This window comes from Rhamphochromis longiceps, linkage group LG9 (genome assembly GCF_057381845.1).
Source record: "Rhamphochromis longiceps isolate RC_006_pf linkage group LG9, R_longiceps_female_GT1.1, whole genome shotgun sequence".
Lineage (NCBI taxonomy): Eukaryota > Metazoa > Chordata > Actinopteri > Cichliformes > Cichlidae > Rhamphochromis > Rhamphochromis longiceps.
Genome location: NC_140565.1, coordinates 13,055,805 through 13,075,898, shown reverse-complemented (window position 1 = coordinate 13,075,898; position 20,094 = coordinate 13,055,805). Strand labels below are relative to the sequence as shown.

At 38.3% G+C, this 20,094-nt stretch overlaps 1 protein-coding gene across 3 annotated transcripts in view; it reads right to left on the bottom strand.

The window, feature by feature from the left end:
* Window positions 1–20,094, bottom strand: part of col11a1a (collagen, type XI, alpha 1a) — a 69,300-nt gene that overhangs the window by 32,982 nt on the left and 16,224 nt on the right. Inside the window, exons 7-33 of one of the 3 annotated variants that reach the window (XM_085418344.1) lie at window positions 19,414–19,575; window positions 19,097–19,195; window positions 17,384–17,668; window positions 16,153–16,218; window positions 15,785–15,826; window positions 15,607–15,669; window positions 13,591–13,665; window positions 13,374–13,457; window positions 12,564–12,620; window positions 11,627–11,680; window positions 11,468–11,521; window positions 10,449–10,502; window positions 10,278–10,331; window positions 9,374–9,427; window positions 8,912–8,956; window positions 8,658–8,711; window positions 8,519–8,563; window positions 7,742–7,795; window positions 6,282–6,326; window positions 5,720–5,773; window positions 3,957–4,001; window positions 3,559–3,612; window positions 3,398–3,442; window positions 1,997–2,050; window positions 1,782–1,889; window positions 1,656–1,709; window positions 801–854 (exon numbers count right to left, since the gene is read on the bottom strand). In XM_085418344.1, the coding sequence (XP_085274470.1) occupies window positions 801–854; window positions 1,656–1,709; window positions 1,782–1,889; window positions 1,997–2,050; window positions 3,398–3,442; window positions 3,559–3,612; window positions 3,957–4,001; window positions 5,720–5,773; window positions 6,282–6,326; window positions 7,742–7,795; window positions 8,519–8,563; window positions 8,658–8,711; window positions 8,912–8,956; window positions 9,374–9,427; window positions 10,278–10,331; window positions 10,449–10,502; window positions 11,468–11,521; window positions 11,627–11,680; window positions 12,564–12,620; window positions 13,374–13,457; window positions 13,591–13,665; window positions 15,607–15,669; window positions 15,785–15,826; window positions 16,153–16,218; window positions 17,384–17,668; window positions 19,097–19,195; window positions 19,414–19,575 (1,914 nt within the window). The remainder of the gene's footprint in view (window positions 1–800; window positions 855–1,655; window positions 1,710–1,781; window positions 1,890–1,996; window positions 2,051–3,397; window positions 3,443–3,558; window positions 3,613–3,956; window positions 4,002–5,719; window positions 5,774–6,281; window positions 6,327–7,741; window positions 7,796–8,518; window positions 8,564–8,657; window positions 8,712–8,911; window positions 8,957–9,373; window positions 9,428–10,277; window positions 10,332–10,448; window positions 10,503–11,467; window positions 11,522–11,626; window positions 11,681–12,563; window positions 12,621–13,373; window positions 13,458–13,590; window positions 13,666–15,606; window positions 15,670–15,784; window positions 15,827–16,152; window positions 16,219–17,383; window positions 17,669–19,096; window positions 19,196–19,413; window positions 19,576–20,094) is intronic. The other 2 variants (XM_085418345.1, XM_085418346.1) reach the window with 2 other exon arrangements.

Genomic DNA, 20,094 nt, shown 5'->3' with positions numbered 1-20,094 from the left:
TATTTCCTTTTAACTGATAAATAAACAATAATTTGTAATTACAGGACACAGTGCAATGTCATTTACCTGTATGGGCCTACTAAGAAAACCTTGAATTTAAACTGTGATCCCATTAATAAATGTAAACGGCTCATATGGAAATATAAATAAAGAGTACAGGAGTTATGTTCATTGAAAGCAAAGAATTTTTAAGTAACTATTTGGCTTCTCACATTAGAAGAGAAATTTTGACTTTGGCTGGATTGCTTTATTTCACAAAATAACCTCTGTGTGCCAAATAAAGCTGTTAGATGGACCTGGCTTTGGTCAAATAATACAGTTTAAAGTATCCACTTAATAAAAGATTTTTAAGCCAATTTATTTAATAACTTTTTATACTTTTAATAATCTTTATATTAAAGTGGATTTCAAACTAATACTCTCTCCCACTACCTCCACCTTTAATAAAACGAATGGTGTTGAGCTGGGGATATCTGGCTTACTGCACATGTCAGTGGTGAGCGTGCAAATATGAAAACTCAAACAGCATCTCAGCAACTCTCCAAAACTGCGTGAGTGCAACTCTTTTTCAAGCCAAGAAATGAGGCCATGGGCTCAATGAAAGCACAATTGTTTCCGCACCTTTTGTTCTCTCCCTGACATTGATTTCGCTGCTGTTATTCATTTATTTATTTATTTATTTATTTTTGTGCCGAGTCACCATGCAGATGCTTTGTAATGGGAATCAATTTTCTTTTGTGCTGGACCGTGATGTCGTGGTGATTTTCATACACAAAAACTTAATGCATGTGTTTTCTTACCCTGCCTCCTTTCTCGCCATTGGCTCCGGGGAATCCAGGGAAACCGCTTGAGCCCTGTCGACAGGAGGTAGATATGTCGTGGAGGGAAAGTACAGAAACACAAGAGAAGCTGTGAGGGTCAGCACATGCATAATAATTAAAGCTCATCCTGTATTTATCTGCACTGCTGTTGCATGTCATCTTCAGTTACTTTTACACTGTTAACCCCACGCTCCTGTCAAATAGCCTGAATCTAGAGTTTGAAACATAAGGGGGTTAAAAAAAGCTGTTCCTTATCTATACTGCACTATACTTCTTGTTAAAGAACATTTTCTCAGTCCATATAAAATAATTGACACACTGAAACAAGAAGAGGGAAACTTTACAACATGGCACAAAATATCTTTAAACACGAGACAAAGTGACATTTTCTGTAATCATACTGTGAACAGGGGGATTTTTTTTTAAAAAGCTTACCTATTCTGCAGAGCCTCAAATGTTGCATTGGGGACATTCAACAAAAATTGAATCCATGGCAAACTTTACCTCCGTAAAGCAATAACACTAAAATTTTGCACTGCCAAAATAAAGCTGTGTTGTTTACTCATTTAGGGAATTATAGCCTTGTTAGTGACACCTTATTAAAAAGTGATGCCAATTTTTTTAAAATATTTTTTTGAAAAATAACTAAAAAAAATAAAAATAACCAGCGTGCTATAATATGGGATGTTTGTCAGCTGCGTTATTTCCGAGTAACCTGGCAAACCCGATGACTTGAAGTACCACAGCCAACAAAGTAAACCACCATTTAATATTTGTTATCTATTATTATCCAAGAAAAACACCAACAAAAAAACTTGATTTTTACAAACGTACCTTAGGTCCTTGTCTTCCAGGATAACCTGGCAATCCTGGGACACCCAGTTTACCCTGAGAGACATTAACACAACAAGTAAGCACAGGAATACAATTTTAGCACAACTGCAGTCAGAGCTATGTTACCTTTTCTCCAGCAAGACCAAGAGGACCAGATTCACCAGGGGGCCCAGCTCTGCCTTTAGGACCCTCAGGACCATCCTCTCCACGGGACCCAATCAAACCAATTTCACCCTACAATCAACAAATATATAACAACATATCTTAATTTTCCATCCAAATAGTAAAGATTCAACTAAATGTTGAGTCATCAGTGTTTTTATTTCAGTCAAGCTCCTCACCCGGTCTCCTTTGATTCCCATGTCCCCCTTGAAACCCGGGAAACCGTCCTCACCCTGAAATGAGAGAAGTTAGTGAATTTTCTGGCATTTTTGGGGTTAATTTACTATATTCTTGCTAAAAGCATTGTTTAACTGTCTGAAATTGATTATTTTTTCTAAGAAACTCCCTGAAACTTTTTTTTAAAAGTTATTTTTTGAAAATCTTTTAAAGCTTCAGCCTTCTTAGGTTCACTGTGTAAATCACAGGATTGACAGTGCTATCTGCTGGTCAGATAGTGGAATAGCACCTGCATGGAAACGTAAAGCTGTTGACATTTTCATCCTCTACATTTGCAGCAGTGCCCATTCACTTTTATTTGTGACTGTTTATATACCGATGTACCAAATTAGAAAACATTATATAATTTGCTCTAGTTTTAAAGACACAAGACACTCAGTATATCTACAATACACCGAATGATGCTCGGGTTTATTGACTTTGTGAATAAATGGACTGAAGGACACGATTGAGTTCATCCAAACTTATTACTCTTTTCTTTGAAACTTTCACTTGTCCATGTTTTCAACTCTCTGATGCATAATGCAGTACTGAGCACGTCTGTTGCCACCAACTCGCATCGCAAAGACCACACGCACACACCTCAAGAAAAGCACATCCTTTATTCATAACAAACGCTTTCTCCTCGAGGTTTTGGCTTTTGGATCTCTTGCTATAAATAATTCAATAAAAAATGATATGAATACCTGTCATTGTAGTAAGAACAACATCTCTCAGTCAGATAATGGATTTTTTTTACAGTGACACAGCTGTATTGATCTTGAATAAAAGTTATGCCTATCTATATATAAAAAATATTAGTTTAAATTCTACATGGATACATGCACAGTTCAACACTTCAGAAACTGCTTGGAGTTGATTGTAGTGGGCTTTCAAAAATATTCTAGAGCATGACAGCTTTACATTCAACAGTGGATCGAGGGTCACTTTAAGAAAGTCTCCGTCTTTGCTGAAGAAGGCTATCGACTGACCTCTACATTCAGGCTCCAGCAGCTGTCCACTCCAGCTCAAAGGACTCAAACCAAAGCTGGGAGTGCTGGTAAACAGCCACTGTTGGAAAGGTCCTGCCTGTGACGTTCAACTATCTACTAGCTGTTCCCAAACATTATTTTTGATGCCTTCAGTTTTATCACAAGATGAAGTTTAGACTGACAGTCTGCAATTCACTCTGCCAACTTCCTTAACAGAAACCAAGGGAGTTATCCCATTGAACTGACTCCCATTTGGTTCTTTACTTTGACTTTAGCAATACATTATGTATAATTATTAAGCTATTTTTGTTTATATTTTATATAAAAAAAATTGTGTAAAATAATATATATATTTTAAAAAGACATATATACCTTCTCTCCCTTTGATCCCTTGAGACCACGGACACCATCTGCACCCTGCAGGACAGAAGCCAGAGATTAGAATGATGACAATGATGTCTAGCAGGACAAACTCCTGTAGAATAATAAAAAGCGTTTGGACAATCAAATACATGCCTCATCAAACATCATACCTTAACACCACGAGGACCAGGATAACCAATGGGACCCTGTGGGCCTGATGGACCCTGGAGCAAAGAAAGAGTTTATGATTACTGGGGCTAACGCTTAGCAGATAAATGCAGATGGCATTAATAATAACTTGTAATTACATATTTAAATACCCGATTAGTGTCAATTTAAGATGGTTCGCCATTACAATTGCATCGTAAACAATCAGTGTTGGTCAATTATTGAACCAAGCTAAACTGTAATATTAAATACTGGCACAACATAAGCTCAGTTAACAAAAGGTTATGTGATCTGAATATGAATAACAATTAAAAAGTGAATGAATGAATAAATGAACAAATGAAAAAAATAAAAAAATAAATAAAAATAAGATAAAATTCTGTGACTTCAAAACACCTACTTGGGCTCCTTTCTCTCCAGGTGGCCCCTCCTTACCAGGATGACCCTGCAAAACAAAACAAAGACATCACAACATGGTTAAAACTTGCAAAACTATTGAACTTAGTGAATGCTGTGACCTAATGTGTGTCACTGAGCTACGTGATGCAACCGTTTATGATGTTGAAGCAACTTCACAAAAAAGAACCCCAGCGTTTCTTTCTGAATTCATATTAAGATCAATTTCTAGCTTTTGTGTTGTCCTTCAAACACATGGCAAACCAACAAAAGAGTTACTATTTCAGAGCAAAGCTGAATTGTAGTGCATTCACACAATGCTGCATTAATTATAAGGGTAAACTTGTGTGCTCTATGGTGCTTTTTTGCAAACAATAGCATAGTATATTAGCAGATATACTACAAGTACAAGTTTTTCTAGTAATAATATTAAATTAGATATTTGTGTGATGGCCACTGATGAAGTAAGGTTTATCGTACAGACAGACAGGTTGCCCACAAACATAATGGATCCTTTGGCCTCTGACATCCCGATCTGAAGTATGACATTGAGGTAGAGGGCTGTAAATCACCAGGCTCTGGCGCCTGAGGCCAGCTAAGGCTGTCTGCCTGTTGAACTTACACACCTCTCCAAGTAAGGGCAGTGAAGGAGGTATGACATGAACAACTACGGGTCGAAATAACAAATCCCGTAGGCTATTTATCAAATTTCTGGTGATGGAAAATGCCACGAGAGATGTCTGAGGTACAGTTCTGCCATGTTGCACAAAAAGGATTAAATAAAAATCAAAATATTGTCCATGTGCATTTTTTGAAGCACATAGCTTGCACAACAACTTCATTTATAGTCTCAAATGCATATGAGATATTTCAAGAAAAACAAACAAACAAAAAATCGGGCCATTTCCAAAAATCATTACCAACAGACTGAAGGTATAACACAAATAAGTCAAGGAGTCACTGTATATGTGTGCATCTGTGTGTGCGCTGTCTGTTTTCTTAGCAATCTACTTTCCACTTGGTGGGTTTATGCAGAGGATTCAATAGAGAATACTGTTGTTTCAGGTCATTTGAATGAATGGTTCTTATTTTACGGTATAAGCTTTTTATTTTTTCTGCTTTCACAACTTCTGATAACTTGCAGGTGAGACGTGTGAGACGAATATTCTCAAAAACCACCTCCACATGTAAATTTTCAATCTGTGTGAGTTATGGCCACCACAATTTTACAATGTTCCAGACATGGTTCCTGACTTTTAAGGGGAAGCATGTAACTAATTTAACTTGGGTTTTGGTTAGATTTTTTATTAATGACTGCACTTTTTGTTTGCATACTTAAGAACAATTTTTAGCAAAATGTCCATTTCATCTACTCAGCACCCATAGTTAAATTCTTAATCTATGGGAACTAAAACTTCCCTTTATTTTTGCAAAACAAATAAAGGAAAGGCTCTCAAAGTGGATTGTCCACAAACTAAACTTTGCATGTCTATTGTTTCGCTAATCCTCAATGATCTCGTAAGTACTTTAGCTGTGCAGCTATCTTTGAACTTGGTGTTTATATAAAAGTGCACAATTTCCCCATATTTAAACGGCAGTACTAAACTACTACTAATACTAGTACAAAATAAAAAGTAAAAAATAGCACCCACAATTTTAGTGAATATTAAATGAGTAAAGTGGTGTTAGATTATCTTTTTTGTGGGATATGTATGTATGTAATATTGATATACAGTATGCATGTGTTTAGGTCACAAGAGCACTCACAGGGGGCCCATCAGCTCCAGGTAATCCAGGCAACCCCGACCTGCCCTGAGGTCCCTGCATGAGGAAAAGAAAAAGACAGATTTAAAAAAACGTCCAGGATTCTTATGAAGGTCACGTGCAGGTTCAAATAAGCTAAATGCAACTTTTTGACTTTAGCATAGATTCTTAGTTTTGATGAAAGAAAACTCAAGGAAAAAGAAATTCTATCATAAACAAAAAATAAATAAACTGAATTTAAATTTTAAATTGTAGTTAGATAAATGCAACTAAGCTTCCTTAACAAAGAGACATGACAAAGAAGCATGCAGTACATAGCATACTTAGCATGAATCTTGCTAACCTGCAGATACCAAATTTGCCTTATTTTGCCAAATAATGCAAAAGTTACATCAAATCATGGGTCTTTATATCTTATATCAAATACAGTTTACTGATTCGGCAACTTAATAATTCCTCGCACAAGACTACGTTTTTTTGTACCAACAAACATTTCATTCACCAGGTACAAACTGTAATGCTTTAATAATAAGCTTTCAAATAATGAAGACAGAAATAAACACACTTTTTCTCCAGGTGGTCCAATGGAGCCTTGAGGACCAGGAAGACCCTGCAAAACAAGAGACAGATAGAGATGAGAGTCGATATAGCAACAACAGGCATGCTCAAACACATGCGCAAGCTGGATAAACTGAAGCATTTGTTGGAGCTGTAAATAGTTTAGCTGGTAAAGAAATGTTAAGCCTGTGTGTTTAAGTGTGCTTGTTCTTTCTAAGTGGGGTATATTGGTCCTTAGCATTCTTGCAAATCCTTAAATATTTGTTTATGTGCTCCCATATATGCATTTCTGAGTCCCTACCTGCCATTGCCCTTTATATTTGTTGGTTTGGTTGTGTTTCTGTCCTTGTTTCCCATGCTTTTGTCTTCATGTCTTTCAGCATTAGTTATTTATCTTTTGGTTACTTTCCGTTGTACTGTGAAAGTTCGTCTTCCCATTTGTCTTGTATTTTTACTTCCCACCTTTGCTCCTTTGCCTTCTATGCCTGACAGTCGGCCCATGTGCCCTTTTCCCCACTTGTGTGTCATTTTTTAAACCAATGCTCAGTGTATACAGAGGCTACAAGCAAACTGTCAAACTTGCTTAGGAAGAATCCTAACAGAGGGAAGTGACACAGAATCTCTCTTAGTGGCAGCCATAATAACCCTTAATAAAAACTGGATGAATTTTCTAATGACTAAGGAAAGGTGCTCCAGTGATTCTTTCATCCCCTCCTTCAGCAGTAGATAGACTAGACCAATCCTTTTATGAAGTGAAAGGAGATAATGCCCTCCCATTATTCATAGCGACATAATACATGAACATCATTAACTGCAATGAGCATCACTGACATGTGACAGCTAAATGTTCATTAGTAGTGCCGTTTCTATTTGATGCCAAAACGTGCTGATAAAATTTGAACCTTCAATGAGAGGTGACCTCTCCGGTGAACGTTATTTGTATTTAATGATGAGTCCGAATTCCGTCCTTTGTAACAAAGTGATATTTTTCACTGATTTCTCTCTTTCATAAGACCTGCATGTAACAGCACAGTAACACTGCATGAGGCATCTAAGATGTATTTTGTGTAGTCCATCTTTGAGACACTGTTTCACCACATCAACAACATCCGCTGCCACATTATTAAGCTGTCTGAGATTCTCTGACCGCTGCACTTCTCTTTTCCTAGGTCCTTATGAATTCTGCCTCACACTTTTCTTTGACCTCATAATGTTTTCCACTGAAGCACAACATAACACTATCTGATATGTGCTTATATATTTGTGTGTGTGTATGTGTGGGTGTGTGTCAGCTTGAAGCAACAGTTGTAGAAGCTTTGCAGGAATTAAACCAACACAAAGACAATGAAAACCAAACCAAACAAATAGTTTTTCTCCTAAGATAAGTCCATGGAAAATATCCCTGCACTGCACTTGTCTTTGCTTGTTTCAGGTGCAGTGATGACACCTCGTGATTGATTCGTTCACCTGTGTCCCAGGGATTCCCTGCTGCCCGGGTGGGCCTGGCTCTCCTTGAGGTCCCTGAAAAAAAAAGAAGACTGTCAAAACTAGACAAGAAACATTATTCCCGGAGCAACTCTCACAAATACAGTGCAGTTGAATTACACCCAGTGTGGCACTGTTAACAGGTGTGCTCTGTCGCCAGGACTATTTACTCTCCAGATCACAAAGAAAAAACAATGATATCTCAGGGGATAAGTTACAGAAGAGTTTAATTAACTAATTGAAATATTTTGGTATGCCTACTTTTCCCAATCTGCTTCATATACTCCAATCTGGAATATAGCTGCCTTTTTACTGAGCTTAATGTATTTTACTTTGGTTACAAAAGCAAAGTCCAAAAAATTCCACTCTTTCCTAAAATACCGCAGCATGTTTACTTAGGAGTCCAGGACAGAAATAAATGAAAGAGAGGCTATACTCTTGGTGGACATTTAATTCTCAAAAGCAGCAAAACTTATTAATAACACATTTCTGTAAGTTGTTGTTATTTATATATATTTATCTTAACATAATGTAACTTTTAACACATCTTTAAGATATAATGATCACAGCAGACTCACAACTGAGCACTGAACCTTTGATCTCACAGCTGTGCATTCTACAACCTAAAAGTTAACTTTAACAATGCGCACTGAGTAAAAGCATCTGTATAGTTCAGCCCAGGGTCTGAAGATCTGCAGCACTAAAAGCTGATATGGTCACATGTTGGTGACTATAATAATGAGGAAGCTGTGTTTGTACCATGTTTCCTTTTGGACCTTGAGGACCATCAACTCCAGCAACACCCTGCAGAGGACACATTAAACAAGACTCGTGACCGATCATATTAATTGCAGGCAGTGATACTACATGGGGACATGGTAAAAGTCAGAGTACGTACAGGTGATCCAGGGGGTCCTGGAGGACCACGAGGTCCCAGCAAACCTCTTGGACCCTATGAGGAACAAACGAGTTCAAGTAAACTGAGAATTGTTTTATGGTCATAATATTCATGAATAATTGTCAGAGGGGCACTACTGCCCCTGCTGGATGCTTGTGTTAGCTTTTTTAAATGACTTAAGGAAGATCATGTTGCAGCTTGTTGTAATTTCATAGATCTGGGATGGCATGATATAATAAAACCAGGAGCCTTACACTCTCTCCAGCTAATCCTCGAGGCCCAATCTCTCCATCCTCGCCCTGAGGGAAGAAACAGACATAATCAGAGAAAATGAAATATAATGATCTTTACGGAACTTTTAGCGTTTATCATATTAATTCAAATAAACCAGACCAGGAAGTAAACAGTGGCATCTTGCATTATATATTAGTAATCATCACTTTTAATTTTAGGTGCTCAAAATCCTCTATCAGTTACAGCTTATGTTAAACCACTGCAAACATAACTGAATGCACCAACAGCCAGGAGTTGGTTAAGGTAGTTTCATAAGAAGAAAAGGTTAGACACAACCTCCCCTCGTTCCCAGTTCCCAGTCTCAACCCAGCTGCTGCTGCCTGAGGGCTGAGCTGGTGAAGCACATCTGATCTAAATAAGTATGTTGGTGATGCATCTCAGCTGAGTGCAGGTATTTGTGAGATAAAAGAGGAAGCATTTACTCTCTGTCCATCCTCTCCAGGGGCACCTGGGGGTCCCATTGGTCCTGGTTCTCCCTAAGAAAAAGAAGAAAGAGATCAGAAAGACACACAGGTTGAGGTTAATGTCTCACATTATGATGTTCTTTTATTTATTTTGTAGAATTTTCTAGTTGGAGCTTTTAATTTGAAAACTACATTAGTGTCCTTTCAAACACTGGTTACTTTTTTGTTTCTTCATCCTTGCATACTAAACACATTATGTTTTCACTTCCTGCTGCATCTCACTATACTGTAAAAGCCTTCATACCAAACCTTTGATGCTATAAACCATTGCTCGGAATGAAACAAATACGACATCATAACACAGATTTCGAATAACCAGGTGACAGGCAGGATGTCGTACTCGACAGTGATTTCATTGGTAATTTTTCAATGTACAAACCAATTACCGAGCTTCAGTGCGTGATTAATGCAGGTACATTAGTGGAAGCCATGTAGCAAATTATAAATTGTTAATCCATTTTCCCCTCTTGGCATAACAGTTCTTCACTCAGCACACTGAAATTTAAGGATGTTACTCAACATGATCTTAGAAAGATACTGAAATTCCAAACTACATCACCCACTACAGCCAACTAAAAGAGATCCAAGATATCCAAACCTTTGGTTATTATTGTAATCTAAGACGGCTAATCCTGTATAACTGAGAGAGTTTGTTTTAATGCCAGTTTTGTGACTTATCACACGAGGAAGCAGTGTTTTGTTCACCTGCTCAAAAACATCTAGAGTTGTTTCTCGGGCAAACGATGCTCTGTTTTATATTTACTCTCAGTGGATAAATCTCACAGCTATTCTAAATCAGAGAGCTCTGCAAAAGGAGCAGACTGCACATGATTTAACGTATGAAGTGCCATATTATGCTCACCCTGTGTCCTTTTTCACCAGGCAGCCCAGGAAGTCCATCAAATCCTCTGTCACCCTGTAAGGAAACAGTACGCAATATTACAAAAGCAATCTTTATATGGACAAGAGCACTTCCACTATTTGCTCTTTTCTAGTGAAATAAACTTTAAATGTTATGTAGCAGCATTTGTACCTTAGAACCTGATTCTCCAGGCATCCCACGGGCACCATCAGCTCCAGCACGACCCTTAAAACAGAAGCGAGATTAAAAATATGAACACAGATTTTGATACCGCGGAGACGTTCAGAACATAACTATGGGATTCTAGATAAGTAAGATAATATTTTTTTTTGTTATATCTGCTTTAAAAACACGCACTTTTCTATTTTGTATTTTAGTATCAGTCTCCTTTTTCATTTCTGTAGAAAACTACCAGCGACTACGTTCTATTTATATCATCAGATAAAATGTCAATATTTGTTTTTTCATTTAGATTTACTCTTCCTGTGAACCAGTTGGCTTCCTGGATGTTGCAAATTCTTACCGATAGATGAAGAAAATGAGTATTTGTTTGGTTGTTATAATCAGTAAATAATGAATTAAAACCAAAGAATATGTTTATTTTTCAGATTTGACTCATTTTTGAAGGGCAGCTTACATTTCTCTTATTAACTCTATCTCCTCCTTGCCTCACTAGTTTTTAGGGAAAACGTTAGAAATGACAGTGCAAGATACATTTCATCCACTGCATCCATACATAACTAGCTTGCATACTGTTTATTTAATTAAGCAATATTTAATCACATTTTGTGACATTAAAATCAGCTAAGGTCCTGCATTTTAATTAAGCTTGTATTACTAACTTGCAAATGACTGGTTTATGTTTATTAGTATCCAATTAGGTCACGATGTTTGGCCCTGCAGAGGGACTGAACCGTGACACTAATTGCACCCTACATTCATAGTCAGTGTTAATGTTTTGGCATTTTCAGACAGATTAACTGCCCAGCCATTGATCCGAGGATTGGAGGGACCACAGGCCTTTAAGCACATCTCAAGCAATTGTTTGTTGGAGTGGAAATAAGCTTCTCAGCTACTGAGGAGAGACGACAAGTACAAACAACCACACAACAAACACAGAGGCATGCAAGCACACACACACACACACACACACTGCAGTGCGAGTGCTGGAGGTGAGTGAGTTCACTCACCCGCTTGCCTGCCTTGCCAGGCTGCCCTGGGGGACCTTGGGTGCCACGAGGACCCTGTAAAAGCACATGAGGACCAGTTTGGTGATCAGCAGCACTATTTGTTTCTCAGTTTGTGTGAAATGTTTTCACCCATTCATTAAGTCATAACTTATCCCTCACCTGAGGACCAGGGTCTCCACTTTCACCTTTCAATCCAGAAATGCCAGGTGGACCCTAAAGTAAGAGAACACAAACCAAGCATGCTTATATATACACATCTTTTCAAGCTTTTTTCACAGTTTCCTTCAGGAAAGATTATGGAAAACAGTTCTTTAAAAAAACAGCAGATGGCGACATTTTACAGCACTCAAACCATATACCAATGCTCATCAAAATAAACATCACTGCACCGATTATTTTTAAGAACAAATTGGCACATATGATATTATAAACTGCAAGACACTCCTATCAGATTTTTGAATCATGGATTATATCCACCTGGCTTAAACGCTGATCTTTATTTGCTGCAAACAATCAGCTTCTAAACGCTTTGTGCCAAGTTAGAGTTCAAACTTATTTGCAAGACTAGCCTGATAGCTCCAGGTCTAGCTGGCACCAGAGGCCTAAGATTACACATACAGGTACAGTGATAGATCGGTGTTTTATCTGGCATTCATCTCTGGGCAAGTCTTTTGTAGGGTCTTTTCCTGGAGATAAGCTGTGGATCTTGTATCAACAAGCCCAAGAAAAAAAAAGTTTGCCCAGTTGCAATATGTAAAGCAGCTGTTAACATGTGTGTTTTTCCTCTGTTTCACTGAGCAACAAAAAAAACGTACTACTCTGTATTTGATTGTACTTTCTTCTAGTACCAACAGTACAAAGAAAAATGCACAAGCAACAAAAGAAGATATTTTATAATCCAATCTAATAAAACACTGCATTTTTAAAAATATGCATTTGATTAACTTGATCTTGAATACTTGTTCCAGATATATACAATGGCTGTAAATGACAACTTTAATGAATACAATAAACACAAAACTATGAATAATAAACATATTTAGAGATTGAAGAGCTGTGTTGCAGCATAAATTCCACAGGATAAATTCTCACTCACCACTGGCCCCGATCTTCCCGTCAAACCCATTGGCCCAGGGGGTCCTCTCATAGCCAGCTGCAGGTATGGGCACAGACAAGAGCAAGGTCAAATTTCACTGAGGCAAAAAAAACATTCATAATACTTTTTGCAAACTGCATAAACAGCACATGACGCATATCTTTATGCATTTTTCAGAATTTTCCTTCCCATTTTACATATTTTGATAGTCTGTTTTCTAGTATCCTTGCATGTCTGCACTTAATAATCCTTTTTTTTTGGTCTTGGTTAGGAAAGTTGTGGCGCTGCTCACACTACATGATCACTACATCCTATTCTGAGATGCCTCTCATCTGGACTGCAGTAAACATTCTTTATCATCCTCCAGTTGCTGTCTCATTGTGATGACTTTAACATTTAATAATCAGATTTAGCAATTATTCGGTTTACCTGTTCAGTTATTGGGTCTAAAGTGAATTGTCTCTTTTTCTAAGTGCCCATCTCCTCTTCCACAAAGATGCAAAGACTACACCTGTTTCTTAGCCCACCCACAGACGCTGAGCCCCTGAAGTATTTTTAACAGTCTCTCCTGCCTGTCCACCTGTTCAAAGTGGCCTTTTCATGCTGTTGCTCTTTAGCCCACTCGGCATGTCTCCTTTTAGCCCCACAAGGACAACAAAATGCAGCACAACCCCTCCTCACCAAAATGCTGTCTCTGTCTTCCTTCCCCTCCTTTCCCCCTACAGCTCTATGTAGCCAGCAAGAGGGGGTAGGGGTTTGTCCACAGCCTTTTGGTTTCCCTGTGGCTTTTAAAATGTTGTTTCTACTTACTCTAGCCTGTGAAAGGATCGCCTGCGCCTGGGCTTCTTGGGCCGACACCACTGGACCCTTCTCACCATCCCCGCCGAAACGGAACTGTTGGACACACACAGACAGCGCATTTTGTTCAGCTCACTCTGTCATCACTACGCAATATCCTAAAAATGATCTTGGTTATGGATATATGATAAGTTTGGATGGAATGTAGTTCTGCTGTATGAGCACTTACTGGAAGCATCAGCATGGTACCAGGGGGCCCCGGCAAACCGTCAGCACCAGGCAGACCAGGGCGTCCAGGAGGACCCTGTGATACAGAAGAGGCAAAAAATTATTAATAGCATCAACATTGAAAACAAATTATGGCACGTGAAAAAAGTGTAAAAAATACATTTCCATAGCTGGTTATGTTTATAACATCTAACCATTAGCAAATCAGTTGTGGCAAAAGCTCTCTGGCAGTTTCCTGTGGACTTTGTCACATCTTTGTTGCCACTGTCGCCAAAGTGCTTGCTCATAGGGGGTCATAGGATTGTTGGGTTTTTCTCTGTATCTATTATTGTGCGATCTACTGGAAAAATATAAAGCGCCTTGAAGCGACTTTTGTTGTGATTTGGCGCTATAGAAATAAAATTGAATTGAATGGAATTGAATCTTTGTATGTACTACCATTTATATTTTGGCTGAATTCAAGAATTTATGATGGTACAGATCGCTAAAATGACTCAAACACGAGGGGGTGGAAAGCAAATTTATACAAAATGTAAAAACATAATTATCTATATGCTCTGCACTTTCATCAGTGCACCCTGTGACTCTGTTTGTGTGTGTGTTGACACTTAAACAAAATGATTGCCTTTACTAATTTGCTGGGTGTTTATATATCTCTCTGTCGATCTATAGATTTTAACTAAACTGCATAGTTCATGTTCAGATTAAGGCTCTGGTCAAAGATGGGTTACACTGACCCTCACTGAGTACTTTTTTCCTCTTCCCAGATTACAGCCCTGTTTGACATTTTTTACATTTTCTGTCCATCTGTAACTACATAATAAGTATCTTTATCTGAGCTACAAAATTACAATTTTTACCCGACACACTGATGTAGCTAGTGTGGCTGTAATCATGTGTCTGTGTATGTGTGTGTCATCACGGCAAAAAGGCAGACGCGCAGATACCTGCTATACCAGGATTCACAGCAATTTGCTGCGTGTTTGTTTGTCCATATGTCTGTAGACAGGTTGTGTCATGACAGCATCAAAACTATACTATTTACATTCGGGACACTGTTTAGGTGTATAGATGGCAACAAGAAGATGTCAACTTTACAATATATATAGACTAGTTTGATGTTGGACACACAAAACTACTGAATCTCTACTCAGGTGATTTATTACTTTTTTTGCTCCTTTTTAGTTTAAGTTTTAATCTTATATTGTGCTATTTCTATTCATATCATTAACATAAATGCTTAATTGCACAGATACTAGGAGTGTCCATCGGTGAGCAACACAACCATCTGCAATCCAAAACTAACAACCTTTTTTCCATCTTTTCTTTTTAGCCGTATTTGTGCACATGTGTGAGCGTGCAGCAGAACTGTGGAACAGTTGGTTTTAAGACTTTTATAACAATACTTTACATCTCAGGTATAGTCTCACTCACCTTGGCTATTGCTGCTTATGCTAATGATGAGCAGCAAGGAAGTGAAAATAACAGCTCAAGACTATTTCTGTCTACTGACAATAATCTATTAATACACTTTCAAGTGCACTATTGTAGAAATGAATGACTGTCAGAGTTTGAATGTGCTAAAACTTGCTTTTAACCATTCTTACAACAAGAAGTTTAATTTCAGTGAACTGTGTGTAGCACAAGTAATGCCCCCAAGATCACTAGTGTTTGATATTCATATTAACTTTTAATGGTAAGCTACACACAGTTCATTCAGTATTATTCTCAATGCAGTTTTCAATGCAATTAGTGTGCTATAAAATTTCTATTCCTCACACTGCCTTCCTTTCACATATAAAACACTGACACAGATCGTTATTCTTCAACGCGTAAATGAAGTCTACCAATAAATGAACCTATAACAAAATAATTTCACTAATTCGGAGTGTCTATTAAGCTGTCCAGACATTCATTTTCTGAAAGAGTATAACCGGAAAGAACATAGTTGAATTCAGAATTCAGAGTAAATCCACATAAAAAACTATGAGCTTGGAGACATAAATGATAAACCTACCCTGTCCCCAGGATCTCCAGAGGTGCCTGGGGGTCCTTGTAGGCCTGCTGGTCCTGGAAGACCCTGAATAAGCAAAACAAAGTTAGCAGACCAACGGAGTGTCAACTCAGGAAATTCTGACAAGAGTTGATAATTTCGCATAATTAGGTCTCTTTTTTTCCCAAAAAAATATACTCACTGCTGGGCCGGGGGATCCTGGTGGTCCTTCAATTAGCATGCCCTTAAAATACAAGCAAAGTGTTTATCACCACAAATAGTGGGATATGCAAAAGCAGTATCATAGATAAGTTCCAGATTAGATAATAATAGGAAAAAATTGTGTTCTGGAGATGTTTAGATAGCACTGCAATGGGATCTTTAAAGAAGTATATAAATAAAACTGTGGTTTGGGTTTGTCACTATTTCGTTTGGGTTTAATATGATTTAAAGTTCTAATAAAAGTGAGACTGCTCGCTCTGAGAATAACATTTTTCTAAAAAATATGTGTACCAGGAAAGTGATAATAAGTCATAATATTTGGACAATTATCGACTTTTTGGAGCTTACAGGTTCAATCACAGCCGGCTCGCCCTTCTCTCCCTTCTGTCCAAAGCCTGCTACGGAACCAGCGACCTGCAGTTAAGCAAGAAAAGTGGAGGCAGTTTTATAAATGTAAAGCTAAACCATGGAGCAGTTATTCTCCACAGGTACAAATAGCACTAGACTAAGTAAATCATGGATAATACAAAGCGAGACATTAACAAACACTAACAAAGAAGAAGGGTAATCCTCATGAGCGAGAACGGACCTCTGCATGCTTGAAATGGAGTCGTGCTGTCATTGCATCGTCACTGAGCAGTGTGGTTAATAAATGATCACCCAATATAACATACCAGCGGTTATCTATGTAAATTTAGTATATTTTATTTCCCATTATTTTTCCAACATTGCAATTTAGCAAATACACATGAGTAGCTGAACATAACAAATGTATAATATGAGTAAGTTCTTCCTTATGGAGGTGGAGAAGGTGTGGTGAGATTAGAAGGTGCAAGTCTGGGTGAGCTGTGTGTGAGATGGGTAGTAAAAGGCATATAAGGCCTCATCTTAACATTCTACAGTATCAATACCCAAAGGCGCACAGACACATAATGCACTTAATGGAGTCTGGTTGTGTACATTTAGCACAAAGTTGGGGCCAAATTTTCCAACATAGACACAAAATGAGGAGTTATGTTAATTTATATGGTCTTTATACTGACTAAATAACATACTGTGACAAACTGTTGATTAGTAAAGTCTGCATGTTCTTTACAACTGTGTGGGTGCACTATGCAGACAGCTGCCTACGATTTATAGGCTAATTGCAGTCCACAGTGAGACGAGCAGAGGGAGGGATCACAGCCAGCTGCTGAAAGATGAGGTGGGTAGGGAGGTGCAATAGGCCTTGTTTGGTATCAGTGGGTGTAGGCTGGGTCAGCATACACTGATTAAAAGATGTGTATGGAATAAGTGTCTGTGCTATGTTAAATAGAAATCCACCTTAATAACAAAAACTATAGCGAAATAGATGCATGCATAGTCCCTATGACCGCTGAATCACCAGACACACACTGTTGAAACAGCAGCAGATCACCTGATTCCACACTTAACGTGTCAATGACGCATTTCCCATGCCAAGCAACAAACAAAGAAGACGTGCACTGAAGGACTAAGTGAAACCACGACACACAGAGTCTCTAATGCATGCTGTTCATGCGCACACCCGTCAGTCACCAGGTCCGGGTGTGATACTTACAGTACTCTCCGAAACATCGGTTTCAGCAGCGACCCCAGGCCCCACCTCATCATCGTAGGTCGCCTCAGGTTTAGGCAGGGCTGTGCCATACTCATCATACGCCCCATAATCATACAACCTGCTGTCAACCTCGCCCAAGTCATACTGGTTTAGGTCATACTCCTTAAAGTCATATGCGTCCGCACCAGTATCCAAGGTGTCCTGTGCTTCTGCAACAACGGTGGGCTCTGGAGCAACGTGAGTGGCCTCGGTGACATATGCACCGACAACATCTTCCTCCTCAGCCTTTCATGTGTTAACCAAGCCAAGGGGGTGGGGATAATAGTGAGCAACCAAGGAAATGACAATGTTAGTTAAGCGACTGAGGTAAAATAATCCATTTTAAGATGTTATTAAAGAAAATTGCAAGTTCATTCAACAGGAAATGCAGAAAAGAAAAGAAATGGTAACACTTCACTTATTTTGAATACCATATTGTCAATCTTAGATTATCTTTAATGTGAGAAAAACAACTACACTCTTTTCACTCTTCAATATATCACTCCATTACAGCCAAGTACTGTGATATATGTATTTCAATAAATTGACTTGTTATACCAGAAAAAAAGGAATAAATAAAGTGTTACCATGATAACAAAACATAATCATTATCAGTTTGGCAATCATAGATATAAAGAAAGGCTTGATGTTATCCGAGCCTGCTTTTCTCTCTCATCGTACGGCCGTTCTGTAAATGGCATACTGATGCAAAAAGCAAAGAAAGGCTCAAACAGATGTCACTAAAGACATCAGCAACTTGCAAAAACATCAAATTATTTGAAGTGAAGTAACTGAAACGCAAATAAAATCAAAATTAGCAAATCAATTTCTATTAAAATGTTTTAGCCACAGCGATTTTCACCACAACCACGATTACCTGGCACAATAGTGCTTTTCAAACACAGTGGTGATCGCTGTGGATTTAGTTCTAGAGCAAGACAAAGTGGATGCAATTACACTTGCTGTGGACATTTAGGCAAATTAAGCATTAAAATAATCACATCAACTTTGTCAAAAACTGCAGTATACAATGCACAGTCATAGCTGGCTGTGAGCGTTAAGCCTTTTGATCATAGTTCTTTTCAAGGTAATAAGAACAAATAGTGACCAACACAAGGCTCATGTTGTGATGGACAACAGGGAATTTTATTTTTTGTTTAGCAGATAATCTCTGCTAAATAATTTACAATCAGTATTTTTGGATGACACAGCTTCTGCCATACAAACACACACACATATGTATATATATATATATATATATATACACACACACACACACATATGTATATATATATATATACACACACACACACACACACATATGTATATATACGAGCTAACCAAGCTAACCCGTTGACGCCGTGCAGCCCCACAAACGGGGCAATCCTCGCTAATGGAGATTTGCCGCGTTAATGCGGTTACAGCGTAATTTTTATGAGATCAACACTGACAGCACTAATATATATGTATATATATGTTTGTGTGTTTGTGTGTGTGTATTTTTGTTTTTAAGCATTTAAAATTATCCTCTGTCCATCAATTCAAAGGTCAAAAGACAGAGATTCACTGACTTGAATCTCCATGTCTTTGTCATATCATACCAGGCACTTCCTTGGGTAAAATCCTGGTTCATACTCCCCAAAATAACTAACACAGAAGTGAGTTGAAAATTACCTCATAGGGTCCACTCGTGGCAAAGGGGGACTGAGTGTGAGTACCATCTACAGTTCCGTAGTCAATGTCTGTATTGTAATCTCCTTCTAAATTGTTTATCTGAGTCATGTTGAAAAAAGCAAAGAAGAATAAAGGTTAGCATAAAAGCTCAGACTAGAGGTTATTTGCTGAGGTCTTCTCAAGCTGACTGAAGTCGCTGCTACCTCTACACTGAGAAGGTTAGCGAGGCTGAAATCTGCCATCACAGATTTTCCCTTCTGAATTCAGGGCGGGAAGATCTTGATGGGATGTTCTCTAATCTCGAAATGAATTTTTACCCTAATATCGCCTCGGTGTTGCTCCGGTGCTGTAGCCTGGTAGCCAGGCATCTGATGTTTCTTCTTAGTGGAATACTTTTTAGCTTTTAAGGGCTTGGGCTTAGTTTTACTGGGGGGCTTTCTGGTCATCTTCTTTTTCGAGGACAGACTACGTTTCTTTCTCTGGAAGAGGTGACGGTGATAAATAATACCAAACATGGAAAATGGAAAATGGAAATGATTTGAAGCCACACTCCTTGATTGATGTACAGTATTTTTTCAATACAATTGTGTTTCCAGAAGCAGCTGGATACACAGTACTTGGTCTGCACGTATCACTTTACATATTGTTCATGCAGATCAACTAAAAAGGGCTGCAACTGGAGCCCTGATCATGTTAATACTACTGCGTGACAGTTGGGTAGAACAGGGTGCTGTACAACAATCAAGGACTGAGCTGTTCATGTGACACACAGGAACGATTTTAGGACACAGTCAGGCACAAGCGCACAAAAAACAAATAAATAAATGCATAGATATGAAATCCACAGAAGAGTACAGAGTTGCTGATATTCCACAGTGTATACAGTACTTTCAAAGATATGCTGGAAATTCACTTAAAGCAGATGGCATTCCAAGAGAAGGCTGTAGACAGACAAGACAGGACTAGCACACTGTGTATGTTTGCATCCACATTCAAAT